Here is a 27,754-nt window from a genome sequence, read left to right as displayed (position 1 = left end):
CTCCCCTCCCCTTCCCTTCCTTCCCTCCCTCCCTCCCGCCGGAGCGCCCGCGGCCCCCGCTCCTCGGCCTCCCCCGCGGCCGCAGGGACGAGGATGGCGGAGAGCGAGGCCGAGACCCCGAGCACGCCCTGCGAGTTCGAGAGCAAGTACTTCGAGTACAATGGGGTGCGGCTGCCGCCCTTCTGCCGCGGGAAGATGGAGGAGATCGCCAATTTCCCGGTGAGGGACAGCGACGTCTGGATTGTCACCTACCCCAAATCAGGTAGGCGGGCGGGCGGGGGCTGCCCCGGCCGCTGGGGCGGCTCCTCCTCCGCCGCCTCTCCCTTCCCGCGGCGCAGCCGGCGCCGGGAGCGGGGATGCGGGAGATGCTCCGCGGCGCCGGGAGCGGGGGATGCGGGAGATGCTCCGCGGCGCCGGGAGCGGGGGATGCGGGAGATGCTCCGCGGCCCCCGCGGGATGTCGGGGCGAGGCCTGAGCCCGTTCGCCGCCCGGGGGATGATGCCCCTTCGCCCGGGGGCTGACGCCCTGCAGAGGGGGGATGCTGCCCTTTTGCCGTGGGATGATGTCCTGCAGAGGGGGGATGATGCCCCTTTGCCCGGGGGATGATGTCCTGCGCTCGGGGATGATGCCCTGCGGCCTCCGCAGCTCCGCAGAGTTGAGGGACGGCCGATCCCGGTGCCGGAGGGGGAGCCAGGGACCAAGTGGGGGACCCCCGGAGCTCAGGCACACACCAGTGCCAAGCTGGTGGTCCCCGCCTGGGTGGTCCCGGTGCCCTCTTGCCGAACCCCTGGAGGATGAAGATGCTGCTCGGGGAGAGGGGAATGTGGAGCGGCAGGAAGGTCTTAGGAATAAATCCCGGGTTCTGGCGCGGTTTGCCGTCTGCTGCCCAGCCTTCCCTCCGTCCTGCGCTCCCGAGGCGGCCGCCCAGACCGTTCTGGGAGAACATGTGCTCCAAGTGCATCCGTGCTGCACTGTCTGAATCACCAGAAACACCCCCCGTTTGCAGTATAAGTGCGTGTTGCTCCAGTAGGCACCTCCTTTGGCTGTTTTATACCATTCGTGTGTCTGCTTTTAATGTCATATTCCTTGACTTCTTATCCTCCCTGTTTCCAAGCAGAAATGTTTGCAGAGAATTAACATGGATGTAGTGCTGCCTGCAAAGAGACAGACAATATGGGAGCCTTCTACCCCACCTGATAAAATCAGATAAACTCTTTATTATTAAGTGCATTCTTGAGTGACTTTTTTTCCCTGACAATAAGATGATCTCTTTCTAGAAAATTCAAAGTCCACTGGAGATAACAGATGTGAGTTCTGTAAATGCCCTTGTGAAACGATGTTTTCAGTACTGTAGGTTTCTGAGTTGCTTCACTGTTTGTTGTATGAATGGCTAATGCTTTTCAATTTCTTGGTGTGCTGCTGCTTCGAGCAGGCACATTTCCTGGGATGTAGCATCTATCATGTTATCATTTCTCCAACAGTTTCAAGTATTTCTAGTTATATTTTTTGGTATTTCATTACTCATGATGCTGTTGAAGACTGGCAAGAGCTTGATAGATAATCCATTAGATAAGGGATAGTTTGTAGATGGATGGCCCCCAAAATACGAGGATTAGAATAGACAGCTACATTTTAATTGTTCTTTTAAATTGTCCTTAAAAATTTGTAGCATGCATCACGAACAGTATTTAATTATTTCCATTTTAAGATTCCAGTTTTGAGAATCGTGTTTACAATGTTCCTGTGTTAGTATTGCACCTCAACTTCATATTGGCATGTTGTTGAATATCCTCAGCTAACGTGTGTCCAGCACCCAGCCACAATATCATTAATACATCTGGCAGTAGCTTAATTTTGATGGCTAGACACTTGGCTGTGGGAAGCCAGCTTGCATAGTCGTATTTAATTTGCTGTTTTGTGAATATAGCAACAGAATATGAGGTCTCTTGTGGCCCCAGCTGAGGCCAGTGAGAGGGAGCTGTCCACTTAGAAAGTTAGTGGCAGTGGGACAAGAGGATTTACTGACAGTCACTGGGAGAAGGAAAAAAGATTTAGAACTGAGGCACCAAAATTGAAGGTACAGTGTTGTGGGAGGAGCTGGGGGAACAGCCTTGGGGTCAAAATAGGTGCCACAGTGTTTCACTTGCCAGGAAAGAGAATACCTGGGTGGTGAGTAATCTGATGGCCTTGTTGTGGGAAATGGGTTCTAGACAATAATAATGTCTTCAAGCTCCACCTTTCTGTAGCCCGAAGTCTTTTAAGACCCTTGGAACTTGTCAGCTGATCCTGTGTGGCTTTACAGCTTATTTAGGGCTCCTGAATGAATTATCGAGGGTCTGCTGACTGGGAGCAGGCACATCAGTAGGAATTGGGCTGCCCTGGGATTGATTTAGCCAAGGTCATGCAGGAAGTCTCCAGCAAAGCCAGGCTTTAAATCCAGAACTCCAAGCACCTCTGCACTCCCATAACTACAACTTCATCTTCTTGTGACAAAGACTTTTTCTGTGTACTGGATCTAATCAGAATTGTCATAATGTTGCTGTAATGAAAAAAAAAAGTAGGTTTACAAAACAGATTTAATGCCTAAAATGCAATTATTTGGGATTAAATGCTTCGGCTTATTCTGGTAATATTTGGAGGTAAGACATGGTTGGGACCACTTACCTAGGTTCTGTTAATAAATTGCAATTGAACAATATTCCAGGAATATTTTTGACAGCAGGATTTTAGGATAGGAAATCGAGGTAGTGGTTGGAAATAGTTAGAGTTACTGGTAAATTGGGACTGATCCAGGAAAAAGCTCGTCCAATAATGGTGGAAAATCAAATATATCAGTGGCCTTACTGGGAATAATGTAATAAGCCTAATGGAAAATGGCTCTGCTTTAATGTGATTTCCACTGAAGGATGGCTGAATAATGATACTCCTTATATCTTTAATTATTCTTAACACCTGTGTCCAGTCAATGGTAACAGCTTTTGGGAGCTGCTGGACTGGGAGAAGCTTTTGCCTAAAACCCAGAGATTCACCCAGACATGTAAATATGTGAAGGTGCATACTTGGCTTATGCTCTAATCATAGAAAACCTTTTTATCACGATGCATAATTTGAAATCAGGTGTGCTATTGATGTTGCAGAACTGAGTTAAAAGCTTCATGTTTTGTGCAGCTTTGTAGTGCAGGATGGACAGGCTGAGATTCACAGGAGCAAATGTAAAGCAGAATGCTGTTGTCTATAGAATTAAGTAAGTGGAGCTCACACAACAGATTGCTTCACAAATAAGATACAGATGCACTGCTCACAGCAAACACTGTGCCTCTGTCACAACTTGCCTTGAACCCTCCCAGACTGGGGACTTTTCTTTGCACCCTACTTGAAAATTAAAATTCTCCTCTGTGAACTTAAACTGCAGAATTAATGAATAAGCAGATTCTTTCAGGGTATTCCCTCAGTCACCATGCTAAGACTTGGATTAGCTGTCTGTGTTAAGGGCAATGATTTTAGTGGAATTAAATCAGTCCCTAAAGTAGATGTAGGATTGAGTTCAGGTTCACTCAGTGTTTTGTTGTGTCTTATGATGCCAGCCCTGACTGTACCTGATCTGTCCATTTGCTTTGCTCACACGTGGTGTAACAGCAGCTCTCTTAACACCATCTTGCATGTGTTCTGAATGAACATGTGCTTTGCATTCTTGGGTCAAAGCCCACAAATTAACGCCTTTTGAAAAACTGGTAATTGGAGAAAGCGAGCTATTTGCATTAATAATGAAGCTCCCTCCCCCGTGTTGGTTATTTTGCCAAGTAATTTCATGGAGTTCTGTGTGGGAAGACGTCAGTTGTTGGGCAAATATCAGCTTCAAGTCCAGCAGTTCATAAGAACTTGCATTTGGTGCCAGACAGTGGGTCAAAAGAGCAAGTGTTGCGTGTGACCTTTACCTGTCTGGTGTCATTTTTCATAGATTTTCAATTTTCCTCACAGAACTGGATTCTTTTAACTGCCCATTGGCTGGTGGGGAACAGGATGGCTGACTCCAGGCCTTTGGCTTAATGAAGTGCCAGCAGGGAATTTGCAGATGAGTTCAAGGGCAGCTTTTGTGTGTGTACATTGACAGAATTCTCCTCTTTCAAGTTCTTTCCCACCTACCTGTGGTGTTACGTGAAATGAACCACGGAAAAAGTTAGTTGGAGTTGTCCCTTGTTTGTTTAAAAGATTCTGTGTGTGCAAAAGGTTGTGCCTCTCATTGCCTCTGTCAGTGAAGTGCCTTGCATGCACTGTGTGTTCCCTGGCTGCCCCTGTTCTGTGAGCCTCTCCCTCTCCATGCATACCACTCTTTTATCCTCCTTTTATTCCTGCCACTCCTGAATCCAACACTTGCTGGCTCACCAGTCCCTTTGGCTGATGGAGGAGCTCTGTTCTTCCTCTTTCCTCTGCTACCTGACAGGGGCTCTGTCTGAATTCTTCCATTTCCCTTTACTGTAATCCCTGTTAATCCTTCCAAGCCTGGGGCATTTATGTGCCCCAGGGTTTTCTTCTATTATGAGGAAAAAGTTATTTGATCCACTGACATGACAGTGACAACTGCTGGGCTGTGAACCAGATGCAGAGGGTACAGTGTAAACCCCAGCTTTCTTCTTTGTCTGATTCCCCACTAAAATTGATAGACTTCAGCTCATCAATACCTAAAATATTTATTGATCACACAAGTTAATACACTTCAGGCAAAGGGAGGCTTGAAACACCAGGGATGTGCCTATGAGGTTGGTTTAAGGATTTATTATCTCTGGCCTCTTGTTCCTTCCCCTTCCAATCAGTCCTAGCTGTGGGACCATGCTATAAAAACACACTGGCAAAATCTTGATTTAAGAAACACATTATAAAGAAAATGTACCAGTTGAGTAAAACAAAGCAGGATTTTGGCAGTCTTTGTGCAATTTTACCCTTCCTGTTTCCCCCAGACCATAAAAATCTCTTAGCAGTGGGGTTATATTTACAGGTAAGATTGGTGTCCTTGTGCTTCACAGTAAACTCTTATTACTCAATGTAAAGAGTATTATTGCTTGACTGAGATTAGGTGGCTGCACATGGCCTTTTGTCGGTATTATTTTGTAACAAGAGTTTTGCAGTTGCAAAAGAGGCAGATTCTGCTATGCTGGATTTATAGTCCTGTTCTCTCTGCAGGATTTTGGTGCCTCGAGCTTAAACCATTTTCATTTAAAGAATTAATGCAAATATTACTGGCCCAGAGGCATGCCTCAAGAAATCATGAGGTTGGCTTAAAAATCAGGACATTTTTACACAAGATATGTTTGGGATTCTTTTCCTTCCACCTCTGGTTTTTGAGAGAGTATTATGCACACCCTCCCCTATGGAATGATAGGAAACCTGTTAGTCTCATGAACAGGGATGAACAACTTAATCTCCTTAAAATCAGAATATAGTATTTAACTTTTTCTCTTTTACAGTAGCAGCACAGTTATTTGGTTTCTTTAAGCAATTTATAAAGCTCAGATGTTGTTCTGTTTTGATGCTGCATGAATGTGCATCAGTTCTCATAGCAGAAAGGATGGAATTTTTCTTCAAACAGAAAGGGATCAGAAAATTGCATTGTGATGGAGATATGTTTTGTGAGCTGTCCATTTAGGGGCTGGTGTACAGGGTCCATATTTGAACCTGATTTCATGCTTGAAGTCATGTTCCTTCCACCATTTAGGAGAGTAAATATGGCTTAAACTCACTCCATTCAAGTGCTGAAAGCAACATCTGTGGATAAATATTTCCTGGAATTAGAGCCACTGGGTTCCTGTCCTTTGAAAGTCCTTTTGAAATGGGTCTGTCTTTTGTTTTATTCATATATAGCTCAAAATACCTTCAGGTATTGACTCAGTCTTACCTATTGCTAGGCAAAGACATTATAAATAAAGCTATCAAATATGAAGTAATTGAAGACAATGTAAAGTTTGCCACTGATGCATTTGACTTGATTTCAATGCAGGTAGGGTTGAATAGGTCCTTATGTGCCTTTAACAGGAAATCAAGGTGGAGAGGAAAAAATCTGTTGTTAAGGGAAACTGATTTTCATTATCTAGCTGGCAGCGTTTCTCTCATGAGCTTTTTGTCAAACCAGAGGAGAGATGTTACTAGAGACAGAACAAATGGTTCAGAAGAGGAAGAATTCTCCAGCTACCTCGTGGGTTTTGCTGGGTCTCTTGCAAATGTAGCATAATTGCTTCCCTGCTGTTAAGTAGTGCAAAACTCCAGAACTTGCTTTTTTTGTAAACAGGTTGGGGGGGGGGGAGGAGAAAAAAGGCTTTGCTCTGGGTAGAAAGTGTATTCTGGACATGTGAAATCACTGCTGACTGGATTAAATGATAATGACCTCAAAGACTAAAGAATTAGAAAATGATGTAAATCAGCCAAACCCAACAGCCAGGGGTTCTCATTTCAGGTTAGTGTTCGTTTGTCACAGGGAAGGCATTAATGAAAGGAAGCAAAATGCTTGAATATTTTTTTAATTCTTATTATGGAGTCTTATTAAATGAAGATGTTCTCTTGTTGGGTGCATTAGGGATTCATACACCCTGTGCTGAGGGGAAGGAACTACCCCTTGTGTTGTTTTAGAAGTGACGTGAGGTTTGGTACACTGGGCATGTGACTGGACTTTGTGGCTACAGATTCTGTGACCTTGGGTAAGTCATATCATCTTCTTGCCTGCATTTTCCACTGGAGGCAGGTGGCTGTATTTCTTCTCTATCAGAATTTTTCGTATATATCTATATCTATATATCTCTATATATATATAGTGAAAAGCAACTCCCTTGGACAAAGATGTCACCTCTCATCAATATTTTTTGTAGAGAAACCAGCAAATTACAGCTCTGAAATTGAATTAAGCGTCTGGGTATTAAAACTGAGCACACAATAATGCCTCCCTCAGTGGGAGGGAGCAATGAACAGGGGATTAATAACATGAAACACACACTGTCTCAACACTTTGACCTTAATCAGAGGTGCTGCAACACCTTGGAGAGTCCAGGAAGGTGGAGCACCAGAGCTGAAATAGTCATGGTTCTATAAACAAAAGTCTTTCACAGGCTCTGACAAAAGAAATAATCTATTTATGTCCTGTGTTAATCCTGTAATATATTGCAGATTCAGAAGCAAGAGATGTGTGTGGCAGACACGCAGAGGAAATGGTCCATCATTCCAATGTCTCAGCCAAATGGGGCTGTAGGGGGTAGGGGAGCTGCTGTGAAGGGGTACTGAGGAACATCAGGAAGGATGCATGTCCTGGAGGTGTAGGTGGGTAGGAGAGGTTAAGTCAGAGCGCTGCTGAGCTAGTGAAGGGTAAAAATTTAAAGGAAGGGTGCTGGAGGAACAACTGAGGAGGGGTTTTTGTCACTAAATGCCAAAATCAATCTGCAAATTAAAAAATGAAAGCTAATTTCATCAGCTTTTACCCACCAGGATGTGAAGGCCATCATCCTTTATAGGGCTGCGAGTTCTAGATGATGTGCAGTGACATTAGATCACCATATGGGATACAGACAGTGGTGCTAAATTAGCCCTTCCCTGCATCCACTGCATGAGTAATAAATCCCTCCACAGCAGCAAAATGAGCTGAGTGTGACGCAGGTGGGATGAGAAGTGGTTCCAGAAGGCACCACAGGCTGTACGTGGAGCAGTCCAGACCTGTCACCTCACGGGCTGCTCAGCAGGGTCCTGTGACAGGACCAGTGTGACAGAACCACAGGGTCACCAGAGTTGGAAGAGCCTCCAAGGTCAAGTCCACCCACCAACCATGATCACCCCTGAACCATAATCACCCCTCAGATGCTTCTTGAACACTTCCAGAGACAGTGACTCCACCACCCACCTGGGCAGCTTATTCCAGCACCTGACCACTCTTCCAGTGAAAAATTATTTTCTAATATCTAATCTGGACCTTCCCTGAGGCCATTTCCTCTCATCCTGTCTCTTGAGACATGGCATGAGAGTCTGACCTCCACCTTCCTGCCAGGGAGTTGCAGAGAGTGAGAAGGTCCCTCCTGAGCCTCCTTTTCTCCAGGCTGAGCCCCCCTAGAGTCCCTCAGCTGCTCCTCATGGGACTTGTGCTCCAGACCCTTCCCCAGCTCTGTTCCCTTCTCTGGACTCACTCCAGCCCCTCAATGTCTTTCTTGTAGTGAAGGGCCCAAAACTGACCCCAGGATTTGAGGTGTGACCTCAGCAGTGCCCAGCACGGGGGGACAATCCCTGCCCTGGTCCTGCTGCCACACTATTCCTGATCCAGGTCAAGATGTCCTTGGCCTTCTTGCCCACCTGTTGGTGCAAGGCAATCATAACCACAGGTTAACCTCCAGTTCAAAGCCTGTTTATGCTGCTCAGGGTTGCCAGAGGAGCACAGAACAGCTCCAGGCATTGCTGCAGTTGGATTGCTCTGGACAGGTACAGCTGAAGTGCACATTAATAGTGATCAATGTCAGGGCCACCAGTGCTTTCTCTCAGAAAGAATGTGGTCTCGTCAATGATTTTGCTGCAATAATGTAAACCCATGGTGATATAGATCGGCTGATCCCCTTTTATGCTCCCAGTTAGATCTATTTTCATTTCTAATTCTGAAGAGCAGCAATGGAAATGGTCATAGTTTGCTTAAAACTGCAGTCCATCAGACAGAGGGAATGACTGTGCTGAATATGACTGGGGGTGTAGGTACCTTGTGGGCAGTGGTTTTGCTCAGTGCAGCTATAATTTGAGGGGGATTCTGTGTGAGGCAAAATGCTTTACTCCCTGACCTGAGACAAGCAATAGCTGACTGAACAGGTTGTGTAGAAATTAAATGATAATTCTGGAAATTATGAAGCAAATGTGCTGCCTTTTTTTTTTTTTTTTTTGTATAACTCTTACCTGCAGTTGTTTCACATTATACTGTTGGTGTGCTGCCTTCTTGAGATTTAACCACCTAATATATGCAAATGCATATTAATGTGTAGGCAGGTTTTGTCTAACAATTTTCCTGGAAGGGTTTGAAACTGAGGCAGAGAATTGCAAGAATTGCATTTGAACAGTGACAGACATCTTGTGAAATAGGGGTAATTTTATATATATATATATATATATATATATATAATGGGGAGGGGAGCATGTTCACAGCAAAAGGGATGAGAGCTACCTCAACACAAGTTTCTAATAGAGATGCCCTGTTGTCTCCTGATTTCTGATCCTTTGTCAATCAGCAGAGCTGTGTTTACCCACAGACCATATTCTGACTCTGGAGAACAGAAGTGATATAGTTGTCCTGGAAATCAGTGGTGCTAAGGGCAACCGTGCAGTCCTTTTCTGCACAATGAAGTCCTTGAGAGTGATTTTTAAAGACTTGGCATTGCAGCAAAGTTCTTTTCCGTGTTGCTGTCCTTGGTATGGTGTTTGAAAATGAAGGAGAATTAGGCACAGTGGGGAGACATTGTGCTGGAGACTGTGAGCTCCTGCTGGGGTGGTGTTTGGTGCAGTTTAGGTGTGCTGTTTGATGTGGGCTCTGCCAAGTTGGGAGAATGGGGCTGCCAGGGGATGGAGGAGGGCAGGGCACAATGAGGTAAGGCTGGCATGAGGGCATGTACTTTCTTGTGTGTGTACTCTGCAGAGGAGGTGAGACATGAAAGTTTGCTAATGCAGCTTTTGCCCATTGCTGTGAGGAGGCACCAGTTTACGTGGGCGAAGTTTGCCAGGTAATTTTAGATGTTTGAGACAGAATCTGCCCTGTAGCATATATTAACAAATAAAAACCCTCTTCCCCTGTGGAGTACTGTCCTATTGGCCAACCCTTTGGTATGATCCTATGTGCTTGCACTACTGTCATGAAAGGCATGGTCTGGGAATTGGGTTATGAGGGTGTTCCATTGAGCCTGGGCAAAGAAGGCAACAACTTAATGTACTGGGTTGCCTTTAGACCTGATCAGTCTTGAATAGGTGTGGGAAGGGTGAGAAGAGATGTCATTCTCTGAGATAGTTGGTAAGGGAACAAGCAGAAATCTGTTCTTTTTATGTTCCTGCATGTTATACATGACATTTTTTGTTTTAGCATGACAGGTGTTGTGCTCTCCTATACCATGGGACCGTGTTTCACTGGTGAGTAGAAACTGAAAGAGAATTAATTTAAGGGTATGGGTAGATGTCCTCCTTTAAAAGCATCGGTGTTGGTGTCCTCAGCCTCCTGTTTGTCTTAGAAAGACAACCTGCAGAGGATTTTGTGTGGATGGATTCTAGTTTTTCCCAGGCAAAATTTGCGAGGTGAGCTGATGCCCAAAATAGAAACACCTCGAGCTAATTTGGCTGATCTAATTTGGAGTGAATTGGAGCAGTTTGTGTGAAGTTACTCCAGTAGTGATGACACCTGGTGAGCATCCATAGACATGGACAGCCCAGCCAAAGCTTAAAGAGAAAAGTACTTTTCCCTTGGAATATCTGATGACATGAGGTGTCAGTTATCAACCAATAGCAGCTGCCTGGGAAGGACCTGTGACAAAGTCTGGCCTGGATGTGATGAAATCATGGAGACACAAGTCATGACTCTTCAATCAGAAGGAAAAACTTGTGGCTTGTTGTTGTTTTTAATACCTAGATCTTGAGCAGTCTGTGGATCTGACTCCCAGTTCTTGGGGCTGTTTGTGCAGTACTTACATGGCCCTTGCTGCAGAGCATGTGAGGATGTTCTGGCTTGTTAACAAGGATAGAAAAGGAACACTTTTTGCCTCATCTGCCCTCTACAAGAGGAGCCAGCTGCCTTTTGGACCTCTGTCTGCTGGGGCAGGTTGGGGCAGCCGTGGGTTAGATGCAGTGGTTAGGGAGTTTGTGACTCTTGAGCTATTTTTCCTCGTGCTTTTATAAAATATAAAGTAGGAAACGTAGACAATCCACTGGTAAAGTCTAGGCAGAGGCTCTGTCAAGCTGTCATCCCCGCTGTTTCCTGGGAGCACATTCCCTGACAGTTTTGCACTTCCACAGGCAGCGTGCTCCCCCCAGCATGGTGTGGGACACAGCTGGAGCCCGGGGCTGTTCCCAGGAAGCGATGGATGGAGCCGTCCTCTTTTGGGAATCATCTCTGGGGATGTGGGTTTGGCTGTCCCACAAACCCTCCCAGAGGGCAGGGCCTGGTGTGCTTTATTTACTGGTGTTGCTCCAGTTTCAGGATCCCAGGTGTCAGGAGGTGTTTTCCTCCAGGCTGGTGTTAGGTGTGGAAAATCCTCATCTCCTGCCTTGCCCTGTGGAAGTGGAGATGCCCCAGCATGGAGATGCACTGTGGTCAAGTCTGCACTTTTCATCCTGTCCTCTACTGAGCAGTTATCGTGCTAATGTAAGGGGGAATTAGGACTCAGGCCATTTTTTAAAAGCCAGTACTAATGCATCAGCCAAAAATAGCACTGCTTTGTAGCCAGCTCATTACAGCAGTGCTTTAGGATGCTCTGTTATACATAGCACTAATTCTGTGGATAATACATGTGTGTAAACACTTCAGTGACAGCATTTTTACCAAACAGAAAGTAGATTTTTACCCCTAAATAGTTCTCCTAGTTTGCTGTTTGTAGCCTCTGGCAAAACACCTGCCTCTGGCAGAACACAACAGAGAATTAATGGACCCATGTCTGCACCCTCTGATGTGACTCTGGTGAAAGACAAGCAGAATGTAGCCTGTTGGTTTTGGTTTCAAAGCTGGTAACTGAAAGTAGAAAAATAAACTGGTTAATAAGTCTAAAAATCTAAGACTGAGCTTACAGAATGTTGCTATAAACTGTGCATTTAATGCCTGTTTTAGATCCAGTCTTAGGTTGTTGCCTTGACTTTTGGAAGATCTGGATTCAGTTTCCTCATGTACCACAGATTCCCTTGACAGGTCACTATTGACTGAGGGGCATTTAAGCCATGTAAAAAGGGACATCAATCTAAGAGGATTTCGGAAAATTGGGCCCTCTAATACATATCTAACTGTCAGACAAAAATAACGTCAATATAACATCACAATTTCAGTCTTTCTTCTGAATCCCAAGTCTTATTTGGGAACAGAAGAATCAGAAAATATGGCATCAAGGTGTATACGTTACTTTTATTTTTAAAACCCTCATTTTTAATGAAAATCCCTATTCTTAAGCCAGGTGGAATTTGAACATGTAGGAGAACTTCAACATACAGCCCTCAAGAGGGGGTATTTTTGTGGTTTGGAAATGGTTGTCTTCTCATGGAAAAATCTGATTTTTCCCTCCACTCTTGTAGTGTGAAGATGAATCTGTCATGCTTCCCTGCAGATTTACACTTAAATTAGTGAGGGGGGAAGGAGTTTGCAGGGAATTAAAACAAAAATGCGGGGTTTTGCTGTACAGCCCTTGCCAGACCAATCTGACAGCTTTAGCAGCCCTCATTTTTAATGAGCTCTTGCATCTACCAGTGCTATAAAAAAATTATGAGTCATAATGGATCTGTTGCGTTGTATTAGCTGCAACTTGATCAAATAACAGCAGATCAAAGTACAGCTAATTGGGATTGTGAGGTTGTTAATACTAATATTTGTATTTAGTTTATTTTTCCATGTGGTTTGCAAACAAGGGGTGAGTGGAAGGAATATACCAAAGGCCTTGGCATCCTTGGGCTGCAGGTTTATCCCATCTTAGATGATAGGAGAGGAGAAAGTGAAAGAAATGATGTGGGGAAGCAAAATTTCACAGGAAATCTTATGGTTTTATATCTGCCACTTCACTTTGAAGAAATCTGTGATGTTCAGTGGCTTTATGGGACCATAAAGGCCAGTGGCCAGAAAACACTGAGAGGAGGCAAAGAACAGCTGCACTAGAGAATATTTCTCCCTCCTAGAGTGGCTGAGTTTGACACTGAGAGACACCTAATGCAGAGGAGCAGGAAGGAATGGCTGCAGTGTTTCCAAATTTTGGCTGCCCTGCTGTGCTGTCTGGTTGCTGCTGCAGCAGCTCCTGCAGAAGCAGAGGCAGCGTGGCCATGAACTGACTTTGCTGTTGCTGCTGAGGCTTTGGCCACGAGGAGGGGACAAAGGAAGAGTTCCCAGCCATCAGAGGTGCAAAAGGAATTTTAATGAGTCCTGATTTTTGTGTGTCAGTAGGCAGGTGTCACAGGGAAGGTATCGCAGGGAAAGGACAGTGCATCCCAACTGGAACACTTTCACCCTGCTGTCATGCCAAGTAGAAATGCAGGTTCACAGATAATTTAAAAGGATCTCCTAAATCCCTGCAGATTCTGGCAGTAGCTCATCCCAGCCGTTTCCCATCCCCTCTCTTCCCAGACAGTGTGTGATAAACTGGAACACTCTGTTTTCTCCCAGGGTGTTTTATTGACATAACAGAAGAGCTTGTCAGGGGAGAGCGTTTCTCAGGTACTGGAGTCCCTCAGATGCTGACTGGCTCAATTTTAATTGGAATTGGATAGATGGAAATGAATCCTACGTCTGTTTTGGCAGTATGACCTTGGAGGGTCAGCAGTTCTTTCCTCCAGGATGAAATATGGATCTGCTGCAGGTGGGAGAAGGAAGGGTAGAATTTCTGGGGACTTATCCATGTTGCATCTGGTGCCTCGTGTCCAAAGGCTGACAGATGAATCCTGTTTGTCAGGGACTGCTTACTCTCCTGTGCCATCCCAAGTGAGGTGTACATGTCCATGTGTTCAGCAACACAGGGGGAGAACAGTGGAATATACTGGAGATGCACAAGATCTGTTTTCTCCAGGAAAACCCAGAAATCTTGAGAGTATAAAGAGAAGCTCTGCATCTTTTTCTATAGCTTCCTCAACCTTCTTCTTCTGTCCAACAAGTATCATAATTTTCCCTTTTACTGAGAAAATTTCTGTGGCATTTAGATCAGGCCAGGTTTTGTGATAGACTGGGATTACTGGAGTTTATTCACATTGAAAATCTCAGTCTCAGCAATTTACCTTCCAGCCATAAAACTGTGGTTCTTGCACATCTTCAGAGATCACTAAGTCAATTGGGTCAAATGTGAGGAGGTCATACATATGTAATTATATGTATAAAGGCTTTTAGCTTTTTTTTTTTTTTTAATAAGCATGTGATGTTTTAATAAGAAGATGAGGTCTTGGAATGTTTGTGTGTGATAAGTGATTGTTGATTAAGGACGACAAGTTAAAAAAAAAAATAATGGTTCCCTCAAAAGTTAATTCTCTAGTTTTCATTTTTATTGGGACCCTGGAAGTCCTAAGCAGAGTAACTCAAGTGCTAATGTGGAAAAAAGTCAGGCTAATACAGTGAGTGGCAAAAGTGAGAACTAGCACAGAGTTCAAGGGGGAGAGAAATCAGGATCAGTGTAGGGAGGAGAAATTCTAACCTGCTGGATGGCCAGGATTCTAAACTGTCAGTCCTCCCCTTTGTAGAAGAAATATTGCAGAAATTCTCTTTGCTGTGTGAATTGTAATAGGATGCTGGAATATGTGCAGCTCTACAAACATGCCATGGGAATTTGTATATGTGCATGCTGATTAATACAAAGAATCAGATTTAAACACTGTTTTAAAGAACATAGAGGGGATGGAGATTTTTATTTTGCTGCCTTGGGTGCCCAGCATTACTCTTCCAATGTGTCATTGTTTTTGGTGGAAACTCATTCAGGTGAAGACTTTTGAGCTTCCAAAGGCCCACTTTGCATGGGAAAAGATGTCATTTCCCATCTCTGCTGTGCTCCATGGATCTGCTAGCAGTAAGGTTGAGCAGAACTAGGTGATGTGGACATGGCTGCTTTTTACCTGGACAGCAACTGAGCAATGAAAAAAAATAAAGTCCTGGTGGTGTTGCTTGGCCCCACACAACCATTTCTTTTCCTTTCTTGGAGCAGGGTTGCTGTAATAGCGTTTTTCTTTGCAGGTGGTATTGGAAATACAGAAATAAATTATGGAGAACCAGGGTGTCTCCTGTCAGAAGAAATATTTAATGAGAACAAGGGTTGTGCTCATTCAGAGTCACCAGGACCCATACTGAAGAACTGTATGAATGTTAATTTTAATGTATAAAATATATGCTTGAACTTAAAAATGCAGAGTGAACAGCCTCAGGGGCAAGAGTGTATTAAGGCTGTGACAGTCTCTGTGGGTGATGATAATGTAGAAGTGTCTTTTTATTCCCCTCCCCCCAAACCTTTTTAATTTACCCACCAATCAGTCAGGTAACGGAGGAATTTTAAAGTGCCTACTCTCCAAAGCAATTCTTGGAGGCATGTGCTGTTTCACATGGTATCCAGGCTGTGCTCACCCTAACCATCAGCCTCATTTAACTGTTTCTGTGTCAGATTAAAAAAGATCAGAACAACGATACTCTAGTTTTCTTTGTGATCTCTCCCTGCTCTGTTCCTCCACCTCACCAAGAGCTTGTGCCTTTCTCTGCATAAACCTCTGCCAAGTAACTCTATACCTTTGTTGTGTTGGGGGTTTCCTCCCTGCCTGAAGGTAAAGCCATTTGAAAGAGTTTCCCTGTCCAAACTTCCTGCTGGAGTAGCTATTAATTTTCCAGAGTGCAGTCATTAAGGCCAGAATATCTGATGGTTGCTTTGTAAATGCCCTCAGACTGGGGAGGGAGATGTAACTGGGGCCTCTGAGGCTTATGGCTGACTCACTATTGATGCTTTCAGTGGTTTATCCAGTCCATAACGTGGGGGCATAAATAGACTCTCAAATCATTGCATAACAGAGGCATTACCTACAATTTAGAAGAAAGGACACTGTCTCAGTGCAGCCACTAATGCATTTTGTGAGCTTGGATGACCTCAGTTTACCTCTTTTCTTTTTGTTTGTTTGTTTTTTTTTTCCAATTTCTAAAATGGAAATAATAGTATGTTGCCTTGGTAACATTTACAGGGGGGGAAACAATTTTTTGTTAAACGCTTTCCAATTCCCAGGTTAAACGGTTTGGAGACAGAAATGTCCTTAAATTTTATTGAGCTGACATCCTATGTTGAAACAGTAGTTACAGACCTAGCTCACGGCTGACTGCTGAGGACAAGAGTTACTATTATTTCCCTGTTTAGGTCTCCCTTCCCGTGGTTCTGTTTTGATAAGAACTGTAATACAATCTGTTCTCTCCCATTGTTTGCTTCGTGCAGGCACAGGGTTGCTGCAGGAAGTGGTTTATCTAGTGAGTCAGGGAGCTGATCCAGATGAGATTGGACTAATGAATATAGATGAACAACTTCCAGTCCTAGAGTACCCTCAGCCTGGTCTGGACATCATCAAGGTACAATTTATTGCAAAGAAAAGCCTTTCAGCATTTGGGTATCTGTTTTCCTCTATTCCATCTTTTATCACTTCATTTCATCCTGTGTCCTTGTCCTTTTCATCGCTGGACTCGCTCAGTTTTTTGGAATGATTCAGAGCATTATTAGGTTGTTTTAAAATTGCTTTTATTCAGCTTTATTGTACTCTGTTTAATGCTTTAGGTGTTTCTTCGTGTCCTAAGTATCTTGGCACTGGGTTTTCTGAATAGAAGTTCCAGGCCTCTCTTGCTTATGTAAAAACAGAAGCTGCCCAAAGGAGGCCAGTTTGCTTTGATTCCTTCCCTGAATTTGTGAAAGAGGAACTACAAACACGGAGATCTATGGATTTGTATTCCCACTGCTCCAAATTTATACATCTAAATCTTTAGATCCACAAATCCTGGATCTCTACAGACTCTGTGGGTGTAATTTGAAGAGTTTGGAATATCCTGCGTGAAATGACTTCCACATTATTAAGAATATTCTGTTTGAAACACATTCACATACTCAGATAAACTTTTGGGCCCAATTCTGAGGATGAAATAAACTGCAAGGGAAACATCTTGAAGAAGTTAGGAGTAGTGTTTTCAGAACTTCCAGTAGTTTTCAAGGGATTTTAGTGGAAGCATCACTGGAAACAAGGTTTGACACCAAGAATCTTCAACTATTTTATATTGTTTCTGAGAAGGTGCTACAAATGGAAGCACTTTGAAAACAAAGGGGATTAAAAACCCCAAACAACGAAAACCCCAAACAACAAAAACCCTAACATGTTATCCAGCTTTTTTATGTTTAAAAACCAGGTGTATCTCCCTGACCTAATTTCTAGTCCCAGACTCTTTTATTAATTGCAGGAGTGAATTTGTGAATGGGACTCAGTGGAGTAAAGGGCTTCAAGTGTGACAGTTCAGGGCAGATGTGCCACATTGGTGCTCAGTGAGGAACTGTTCCCTCTGCTTTATTTCAGGAGCTGACATCTCCTCGCCTCATAAAAAGCCACCTGCCATACCGGTTCTTGCCTTCAGACCTCCACAACGGCAACTCAAAGGTGAAAATTAAATTAAATCCTGTTGGTTTAACTCTATTGTTTAAGTGCTTTGGGGAAAAAAAAAAAATCACTCAATAAGGTCTTTTTTTTTTTCCCCCCTAAATCACAGGTCATATACATGGCTCGCAACCCCAAAGACCTGGTGGTGTCTTATTACCAGTTCCACCGCTCCCTAAGGACCATGAGCTACAGGGGAACGTTCCAGGAGTTCTGCAGGAGGTTTATGAATGACAAGTGTAAGGAGCTGTTCTCTCTGCACACATTTCTTTTCATCTCTGCGTTCCTTCTGCGAGTACAGAAGTGAACTGGATAAAGGTGCATTTGTTTTGCATATACAGCAAGGAGGTTGCCTCACAGGGACTTTAGATTTGTCCATGCAAACCATGGCCATGCCTTTTGTAAATAATTACCTTGCAGTGTTTGACCCCAGGGGCTCAGCAGTGTTCCACTTAGGTCAGGCAGAACTCTGGTCTGCTCTTCTAAAATTCAGGTTGCAAGGCACCAGGTACCTTGTGAAAAATGGTGAATACTCCCAACACCACTTGATTTCAGTTCTACCTCACTGCTTCTCTGGAGTCTCTCTGTTCCTCGAGTTCGGGAGTTATTTCTCTGGTAATTCCTTTAATATTTAAATTTCGTGCAGAAACTCAAGGTTTTTGTCCCTTGCAAGACACCAGTTAACACACAGAAATTCCTGATTTGCACAAGACTGATGTGGAGTGCATCAGTGAGCTCAAGTGAGACCCTGTAAGGAGGTGGATGCAGGCTGCTACTGCCTGAAAAATGCAGCTCTGTGGGGAGAATTCTGAAAAATGCAGCTCTGTGGGGAGAATTCTGAAAAATGCAGCTCTGTGGGGAGAATTCTGAAAAATGCAGCTCTGTGGGGAGAATTCTGGAAAAATGCTGCTCTGTGGGGAGAATTCTGGAAAAATGCAGCTCTGTGGGGAGAATTCTGGAAAAATGCAGCTCTGTGGGGAGAATTCTGGAAAAATGCAGCTCTGTGGGGAGAATTCTGAAAAATGCAGCTCTGTGGGGAGAATTCTGAAAAATGCAGCTCTGTGGGGAGAATTCTGAAAAATGCAGCTCTGTGGGGAGAATACAACAACCTGCTTTACAAGAACTCCCTGTAAAGTTTACTCAGTGCACTGTGGTCCCACTCAGGCTGCACTGCCTTGGGTAGAGCTTTGGCTTTTTGCCAGTGGATTTCCCAGCTGGAAAGTGGGGCAATGACAAAAATTCTACTTCCTTTTATTTCTCTACAAAACCTTCTTCATGTGACACTAAGAATTCACCCTGTGCACTGAGAGCAGGGTCTCCTCCAGGTCCAGAGCAGCAAACTGTTCTTCAGCCTGGAGTTTGGAGGAGTTAATGCTGAAGGAGCTTTATAATAGTAAAGGGGAGAAAAAAGTCAAGCCTGGAGGGTATTTACAGGCCTTAAAAACCTTTCTCCTGCAAGGGAGGATTAATGCTCTCCTCCCATTCCAGCCCACCTTCATTTTTTTCCTTTACAATCCCTAAAAATGCAATGATTCCCTGTAGCCCATGATCAGGAACTTCTAGACCAGAGACATAAGGTCTTCTAAGACAGAGGAAAGGTTGGGTGCTCTTTTGCATGTAAGAATCCCAGGAGTTATTTATACCTTCATCCTGTAGCAGCTGATTTGTCACAACCTCCCAGAGCCAATAAAACATCACAGCATGTTCTGTGGCCATGATTGTGCAAATGGAGTGCTGGTAATACAGTAAATTTAGCATTTAACTAAATGTTTGCATCTCGTGGAAGCAATGCAGCAGAATTCTGGTAACTGGAACACTTTGAATGGGCAAAGAGGTTCAGTTTCCTAGGGAAAGAATTTTTATCAGCTGACTCATTTTCAATTTTTATGAAGGCACTGGAAAAATTCCATTTTTGTTCTTCCAGTTAATAAATTCACACGTGAAGTCAACACACCAGTGTTCCAGTGACCAGAGTTAAACAATTCTTTTTAAAAGAGAAAAAAGTGACTTGAAAATACAAGTCTAAGAAGTTGGGGGGTTTTTTTAATGTTTTTTTCTATCTGCTGAAAAGATAAAATTGACCAAAAAAAAAATACTTGGAAAGAGTGTGAAAGACTGCTTATCATATTTGCTTAACTTCTGCCTTGATTATATGAGGTGCTTTGCAGGAATTTATCACTGGTAACAAAGAAATACGTAGAATGGGTTGTCTTTCTAATAATATTGGCAACAAAGGCATTCTCTAGGTTGTAAGTACCAACCACCAGTGACTGAACCTCTGGAAGGCACACAAAAATTGGCTCAAATCAGTGCAAGTGTGGAGTTAATCAGAGAAGTGGAAAAAAGAATGTTGGTAAAATGTTGGGGTGAAGGTCAAGGCTTCCAGTAACCTCAGCAGTGCTGGGAGCAGGAGCCCTCCCAGATTTTGGGGAGCACTCAGCACCTCATGGGCATCAGTAATCTGAATTTATTGTGTAACTGAGAGAACCAGTAACACTGTAAATAAAACTGTTCTACAGAAGTTGTGTGGAAGTGTTCAGAAAACGACAGTAGAGGAGAATAAGTCCCAGGCTGTAGTAGAGGGTCAGAACATGTAGTGATAAATAATTCTGTCAGTGCATCCTGTGTTTTTGGGAGTGATTACAAAGCGTTTTTATGGGTCTGTATCCTCAGTGCTTGTGTAAGAAAGTCCAAGTGGTTGTTAGCAATTAGTGGATGCCCTGTGGAACTTGCCATGAGTGCTGTGTCAAGGTTACCAGTGAAGGAAGCTACAGTGGGATATGTTCATGGCAGGAATTCATGCAGCTTGGAGCCACTGGAATTTTGCCTTCTGCAAGGCTATCTGTGTAATCTTTATTTTGGCTCAATTTCTGTTATTAATACTGAGCTCCAGGAGGTTCATCACGAAATATGGTGGCGTTTGCAGCTGAATGTTTTATCCTCACGCTAAGTCAGTGCTTTTGAAAATTCCAAACTGATAGAAAAACTCTTCTTAAATGAAGTTCCTTGCTGTACATGGCAATGGGTCAAAACTAGACACTGCTCTGAACCACTCCGGTTGATTTATTTTTCTCCTTTTGTTTCTTTTTTTTTTTCCTTTTTGAAAATTCCTAATAACAAAAGTGTTAATTTTCCTCATGCCAATTATAATGTCTTTGTAGTAGGATATGGGTCGTGGTTTGAACACGTGCAAGAGTTTTGGGAACATCACATGGATGCCAATGTACTTTTTCTCAAGTATGAAGATATGCACAAGGTAGGTTAGATGTAGCAAAATGATATTTTAATTACATTTAGCACCCCAGTGTTTAAAATATATAAAGCACAAAATCTTCTTCTTCTGTCCATAATTGGGACTCTCTAAGTCTGATGCCATTTTTAAAGCACTGGCATTCAGTAGCTTCTTCATATACATATTAATTTAGTCAGGAGTCTGACTCACCCACAGGCACCAAACTACTTGCAGAGAAGGCAGTGAAGTGAAACTGTTCAGCACTTGCTACACTCAGCCCTGAGCATTCATTAGAAGAAATGTCTTGCTGTATGTGCTGTATAAGTGGGGGAAAAAAAATTATATAATCTGTATTTTTTTCCTGTATATTTGGCGTTTATTCAGATTATTTTGTTCTTACTGCTTTGTGTGAAACTGTTGAAAACAATTAGATGTGATCATGTAGCATAAGGTGAACATAATTATTGGGTCCTTACAGTGTGCTGGCTAATAAATCCAATTTAATCAGAAATCTAGTGGAAATACCACACAGAACGTTGATTTCCATTTCTTATTGCAGTGTGATATTTTTGAGGATTAACATTTCAAGATGTTTATTGCAGTGTGATATTTTTGAGGATTAACGAAAGTATTTCAAGATGTTTATTTGGCTGGAAAACTAATGCAAATGTGGGGAAAACCCACACTGTAAAGAGGCAAAGTCAGGGCAGAACTCCAGAAGGCTGGGTAAATTATACTTCTGATGGAGTGGGGTGCTGAAATAAATAAATAAACTAATAAAATCAGAGTATGTAAAGTTTAGTCGGAATTATTTCAAACCCATGGTTTTTAATGATTGTATATTCCTGGCTGTGCTCACTGCTGGATGCTGCTGGAAGCTGGTGTCTTTCTGCTTCCTGATAAATATTACTGTTTTGTCCTTGCAGCTCCAGAGGTCTTACTCATACTAAGGAACCCTGGAATTCTAGAGGTGCAAATGAATGACTGATTAATGCAAATTAATTCTCAGAGGCCACCCCACTAGATCCTTTCCATCTACATGAGTGCAGCCCCAGAAGCTGGCAGTGAAAGAAGGGATGTTCTAACCTTTGTGATCATTTATTTTACCAAGATCAAAATCAGAGTAGCTTGTAATTCCTCCAGAAAGCACTTTGGAATTCCAAAGTGATCAGTTAAGGGTGTGGTTCTCTGAAGTGGAAAGCGTCGCAGGTACTTTGAATTCCCCATTCTGATATTTGAAGAAGTTCCACATTTGAAGGCTGTGGTCTCTGCCAACCTGTTTCACCCTCATTCCTTGGAATGTGTTTGTTTCCAGCAAATGTGAAGGTGGCAAAAATTTCGAGGCAGTGCTGTTTCTGCAACTTCTGCACTCGTGTTTTTCACGCTTGTCGGGATAAAACTCACTTTGAAATATTTAAACTCACTGAGGAAAAAAAAAAATTTAAAATATTTTAAGTAAACTGGGGTTTAAACATTCTCTTACAGGACCTTGCAACGATGGTTGAGCAGCTGGTGAGGTTCTTAGGAGTTTCCTATGACAAAGCCCAGCTGGAATCCATGGTGGAACACTGCCATCAGCTCATTGACCAGTGCTGTAACGCAGAAGCTCTTCCTGTTGGCAGGGGTATGTTCGAAACCCACAGTAAAACCCTCCCTGGAGAAGTTGCAAGAAGCAACTGCACAACTTAGTGACCTCCAGGGTGGGTTAAGATGTTGGTGAAATGTTGCTGTAAATGATAGAAATGATGCTGTAAATATTGCTGTGAAAATGGTGGGAGGTAACTGCCTCTGGGTGCAACTTGGGGGTTAGTTTGGTTTGAAATAAAGTGAGGTGGGAGTGACTGAAAAGGGTGAAAAAATCCAAGGTTAACAGTGTATATTCACACTGTGATGTGAATATGCACTGCTCCTTCTGACCTTTGCCATGCCAAAGCCCATGCAATTCCATGACGTTTATTCTGGCCTAAACCCTTGTTTTTTAAGTATATCAGGTTTTCTAGAATAGCAGATATTCCTAATTTTAGTTTCTAAAATCACCAGGAGCTGTAGATTCCCTTCCCTTACGAGGTTTTCCTTTTCAGTGCCTCCCTCAGCTGTTTAAGGTGTGTTCAGCTTCCAGGTGTTCATTCTGGTGAGACCTTTCTTTGGGAACCTGAAGGTGCCATTTGATCTGTTGATACATCTGGCCTTTGACAGTGTCAAGAAATCAAGTCCTTCCTCAGTTGTCTTTGAGAAGCATGAAAGAGTGAACTTAGGCTCCCTCTAATTATTTTCTGTAGGTTGTTTTATAGCGCTCAAGAGCTTTTTTTTTAGAAATGAGGGAATAAGATCAAGATGGTCAGTTCCTATGTCAGCCTCACATCTGCCTTGTCCAAACATAAAATCACTTCATACACTAGTTTAACCCAGTTTTATTTGGAACTCTCCCTTCTTTGTCCACCCATAGCCATGTTAGCACTTTTTGCATCAGCAGCAGACACCATGTGTCTATCCTGACCACAAAGTCTTTCAGAGGAATTAATGTCCAGGTTATTATCCCTTACCCGGGGCTTTGCTCTCAGATTTCTGCCTGTAGGAACCATTTCCACACCACCTCCCTCAGCCAACCTTCGTGTGACCTGCAGGTCTTATCAGCTGTCATTTTTATGCTTATTTTCAAAACTCTCATAAAAAATATCAAGTATCCTCAGCCCCTCTTGACTGCTGATCCTGCATTAGCCAGTTATTTATGCCTTTATCGTGCATTTCATTCACACTGTGGAGATCTGTTAAACACCCACTGAAATCACACACCTTACAAAAGCCAAATTGTAATTTTACCAACACTCAGGTTTGTCTGAGGGCAAGTTTGCTTTCCCATGAAAGCAGGTTCTCTGGGATTCTGTCCTACCTTTGTGTCTTTCTTGTGGAGTCCTTCACCAGTTACTCAGCTCAGACTCTTTGTCAGAGTAACTCGTCCCTTTTGTGTTTTGGCACAAACATTTCCCAGTGCCATACTTGGACAAAAGCCATTCCTCACACCTCCCTGCTTTTATCTGAGGGGGCTTCATTTTGCCATAGAGGAGGAAGGGAGCTACAGCAGTTAATGTGATATTTTGTCATTTGTTCACTGTGTGCTTTTCAGTAAAAATATCCTTATTTTGAATTTCTTTTCTTTGCTGTCTCTGGCTTTTACAATATTTTGTTACTTCAGAATGTAGCTTCATTAGCAGTGCTTTGTTCCCTCTCTGTTTGTTTCTGTGACAAAGAATGGTGGCAATAACATGACAGCTTATTGTAATTTGTTTCAGATATTTTTAATTTGTCATTAGTTACATTTACTTTATTATTTTGCTTTATTTTAGTTCTTCATATTTTTTTTTCTTTTAGCACATTGATCTTTACTCTGAAGATAACCCTGAACTGCTGTGAAAGCAGAGCAGTGATTAGATATGTTACTTGTATTTGACTCTTATCACATCCTAATTTACGCAGTTGCATGGTTCAAATCAGAAACCAGGTGGGTGACTTTTTGACAAGCTATCACTTCATATGGTAAAAAAAACCAAACCAAACCAAAAGATGTTGCAAATAATCCACTGTGTGTGTCCTTTGTAAAACTTGTCATTTGTCCTTACGTGTTGTTAGGGAGATTCAGAAATAAAAGGTGTTTTTTTACCCAGCAGAGGAAGAAAGTATTTTATTGTTATAATTGTTTGAAGTTTCGTTTTTCATGCTGTACTTTATGCAGTTATAGTTGCCAGAGCAAAATTTAAGTCAGAATGAGATGTCTATGCTTGCAAGCGTTTTCTTAATATTTTTCTTTTTTTTAAATACAGGAGAAATTTGGTGAAAACAGTAAATAGCATTTGCAGTTTCAGGTTATTTTGATCTTTGGATCCTGAAACAAAACCAGGATATTATCATACCTACAGGAGTTATAGAAAAGTCCTGGTTTCATAAAACAGCCCTTGCCACATGTCATGTTAACATGTAATATGTAGATGTTTTGTCTCTGGACTCAATTATAAAGTTGCTGCATAAAAGCAATGGTAATTGAATTAAATGGGTATTCTTCTTATGCATCAAGTGCATAATTAAGCTCCCTGCATGTAGCTTTGTTCTTGCTGTTATGATTAAACTCTCTGGTAGCACAGTCCCAATTCTCCTTTCATTTATTCCAGTCGAACAAGCCTGGATTTTGTCTTTATATCCAACATAAATGAGACAAGAATTGGGCCTCTCAGTCCGGTTACTCCACGGGGGCTTATTCAGCCATACGTAACCCTGGCTGACTTTGAGTTAACTAAATTTTGGACTGCACTGGAACAGTTGTTGAGGGGTCAGGAGTGTCACCTGGTTATGTTACTGTTTGGGTCCAGCAGAGTGGATAAATACTTTGTGCAAGGAAGGAGTTCAGTGTCCACGTTGCATCCACCCAAAGCTTCCTGTTGTTCAAAATTAAAATTTAAGTGGCACAGACTTGGTGTGTGGCACTTGTTGTCTTTCACAGATAGGAACTAGGCACTGATATTTAACAAACAAACCTCTCCATATGGAGGAATGTAAATTCATCTGTTGAACTTACCTCTAGACACAAAATAATAGAAATTAGCAATGAAAATACCACACTTCAGTAATCAGCTTAATACTCCACATTCTGTGTACCTTTTGGATACTTCCCTAACCAGTGTGTGCTGGAGGCACAGTGATTTAGAAATGTATTATTAGCTGTTGGAATTATTCAACAGGCACAGTTTGCACTGAAACCAGAAATCCACCTTTAAATGAATACTCAGCCCCAACTCTGTGTTTGTTTCTGATTAAGGCTAAAGTCTCACACAGAACTGAGTTATTCCTGTATAATGCTGGGCTGGTGCAGATGATGAGGGGTATGGTATTTATTTAAAGGGTTGTAGCAGGATAATTGGGTAAGACAATGAACAGCCTTTGGTCTCATTAAGCTTTCAATGAAAGCCAAGGCCGAGACTGATTAGAATCTCCCAGATGATACTTGGTGCACAATTAGACTGTAGATATTCAGGGTCCTGTTACATCCACTCTCTGACTTGTGTTCCTTCTCTGTGTTTCAGGACGAGTTGGGCTATGGAAAGACATCTTCACTGTTTCAATGAATGAGAAATTTGATTTAGTTTATAAACAGAAGATGGGAAAATGTGACCTCACATTCGATTTTTATTTATAAAAAATGCATGCCTGTGATATCCAGATATAGCTAAAAGTGCTTTATGCATTCGTTTATTACCTGCTGGACAAACTACTGTAGCTATTATGTGTAATAAAATTTAAAGAAAGAAAAAACCAATCCAAGTAAACCATATCAGATACAATTTATCTTTGATCCTAAGCAGCTGTTTATCTTCTGGTATTTAAATCCTGTGTCCACATGCAAGAACTTCCCAGGCAATACTAGAACATTCAGCTGTTACGGAATGTATTATATACGTATAAGGTATGTACCATATATGCAACTAGAATGTACACCTTTTCAGCCCCACATTGATTATTTAATGTGTTTTATAAAAGCTTGTCACTAGAACCTAAATAAATGTCCATAGACCAAATAAAAAAAAAATAATAATGATTTCTGAGGGAAACAAGTAACAGGCCAAAATATTCTGTTAGAACGATCTCAGGGGTTAATCGTCACATTTATTTTTATAGCAGGTATAGCAAGTATAAATAAATCCCATCCCAAAATAGGAACTGATCCAAGTGGGGTTCACATTAGGTTCTGCACACCCTTATCTGTGTGATCTGAGTAGGTTTTCTGTGCACTGGCATATTCTGCAGGACAGGGCTTGTTGTGTTGTGCAGCTGTGCCTGTCAGCCTGATCCCAGAACCCACCCCTGCTTTCATGGATGGCAGCTCACAGCTGAGCAGTTCAGCTCCACCGTGAGGGTCAGCAAACAGAAGATCCTTAAGCCCTCAAGTCTAGTTCAGTCCCACAAAACTGGGCTTAACATCAAGGCATCTGGTGCAGGGGCTTTCTTGAAGGATCAGTCTCTGACCCGTATCGCTTTCCTGCGTAGATCTGGATTTCTCCCATTAGGAGCAGAGAATTTCTCCTGCTGGAAGAGAGAAGCTGAGGTGCTGGGTAGCCTCTGGTTCCACTAGAAGGTGAGGGCACTTAGCTGTGTTTATGGCTGGTGCTCCTGGACTCCACCAGCCCTAAGGGGAAGGTGAATCTCCGTGCCAGTGTAAAGCAGGCAGAGGGAACCGCAGCATCCAAGGAAGAGAGTTGGTGGATGTGCCAGCAGGTGGGAGTATTGCACAAATATCCGTGCAGAACACAGTTCCAGGAATTGTTAGCCATGACTGGTCTGGATTATAATCAGGATTCAAGTTTCTTTCTGTATCTTTTCGATCTCCACGACAGGTACTCAAACGGCCTGAAGCAGGCTACTATCACTATAGAATCTCCCAAATTATTTTATTTGTTCCATTATGTAATGACATCCATGCTTTTTAGGTTCTCAGCTGCAGGAGGCCCGTTTTTGCTAGTCAAATGTTCAGGCTCACCAGAAAACCGTGAGGAAAGGACTAGCTTTTAGTGTTTCAGTTCTGTTGGGAAACTGCCAGTTCAGCAACTGGCAAGTGGTGTAGCATGATGTGGCTTGACAGCACTTTTCCTTGTATATTTGTGAGTGAAAATGCTTTCAGTGAAATTTTATTTCTATTTTTATATTTTTAGTACTGTATGAATATTAAGCACTACACATTATACTTCTGTGCTTGCTTGCTTACTGAATAAAAGATGTGTTCCATGCCTTGTGGTTGCTCATTTTCTAGACCTGCTCAGGGCCAGGTGGTCTTTGTGAGAGCCTTGGATCCTCTCTCCTACCCACAGCTCCTCCCTGGAGACAGAAGAACCACAGAAATTGGGTCAGATAAGCACCTGACCCATGAGCTGTGTCTGACAGCACCTCAAAACAAACCCCTGTGCAAGAGACAAATACCCACAAACTCCAGCGAGCTGCAAGAACACAGGAGTAGGAGAATTCCCTCTTGCTACAGGGGAAGAAAAAAATCCCTTCACCGTTCCTGCGGATTAGAGTCAGAAGAAAATTTCATTAGCACCAAAAATCTACTTAAATCGCTTAATCCTGAAGATGCATGAGCAATACAACTTTACTGACTGCCTAAAGGGCTTCTCACATTCCTGGAGAGACCAGGGAATCCTGCTCTGGTTCCCAGGCACAGCCACTCTCCTT

General features: G+C 42.8%; 1 protein-coding gene across 1 annotated transcript; it reads left to right on the top strand.

Annotated features, from left to right (window-relative positions):
- SULT4A1 (sulfotransferase family 4A member 1) lies at window positions 1-27,310 on the top strand. The gene is made up of 7 exons (XM_027730178.2): window positions 1-262; window positions 16,113-16,243; window positions 17,230-17,310; window positions 17,420-17,546; window positions 20,469-20,563; window positions 22,025-22,163; window positions 25,612-27,310. Exons 1-7 carry the CDS (start codon window positions 94-96, stop codon window positions 25,722-25,724), a joined length of 855 nt encoding a protein of 284 aa, XP_027585979.1. The 5' UTR covers window positions 1-93; the 3' UTR covers window positions 25,725-27,310.
- The last annotated feature ends 444 nt before the right edge of the window (window positions 27,311-27,754 follow it).

The sequence above is a fragment of the Pipra filicauda genome, unplaced genomic scaffold (genome assembly GCF_003945595.2).
Source record: "Pipra filicauda isolate LSUMZ 115617 unplaced genomic scaffold, ASM394559v2 scaffold292_size926685_pilon, whole genome shotgun sequence".
Taxonomy (NCBI): domain Eukaryota; kingdom Metazoa; phylum Chordata; class Aves; order Passeriformes; family Pipridae; genus Pipra; species Pipra filicauda.
The sequence above is the reverse complement of the archived record's forward strand: the minus strand, read 5'-3'. Positions and strand labels throughout refer to the sequence as shown.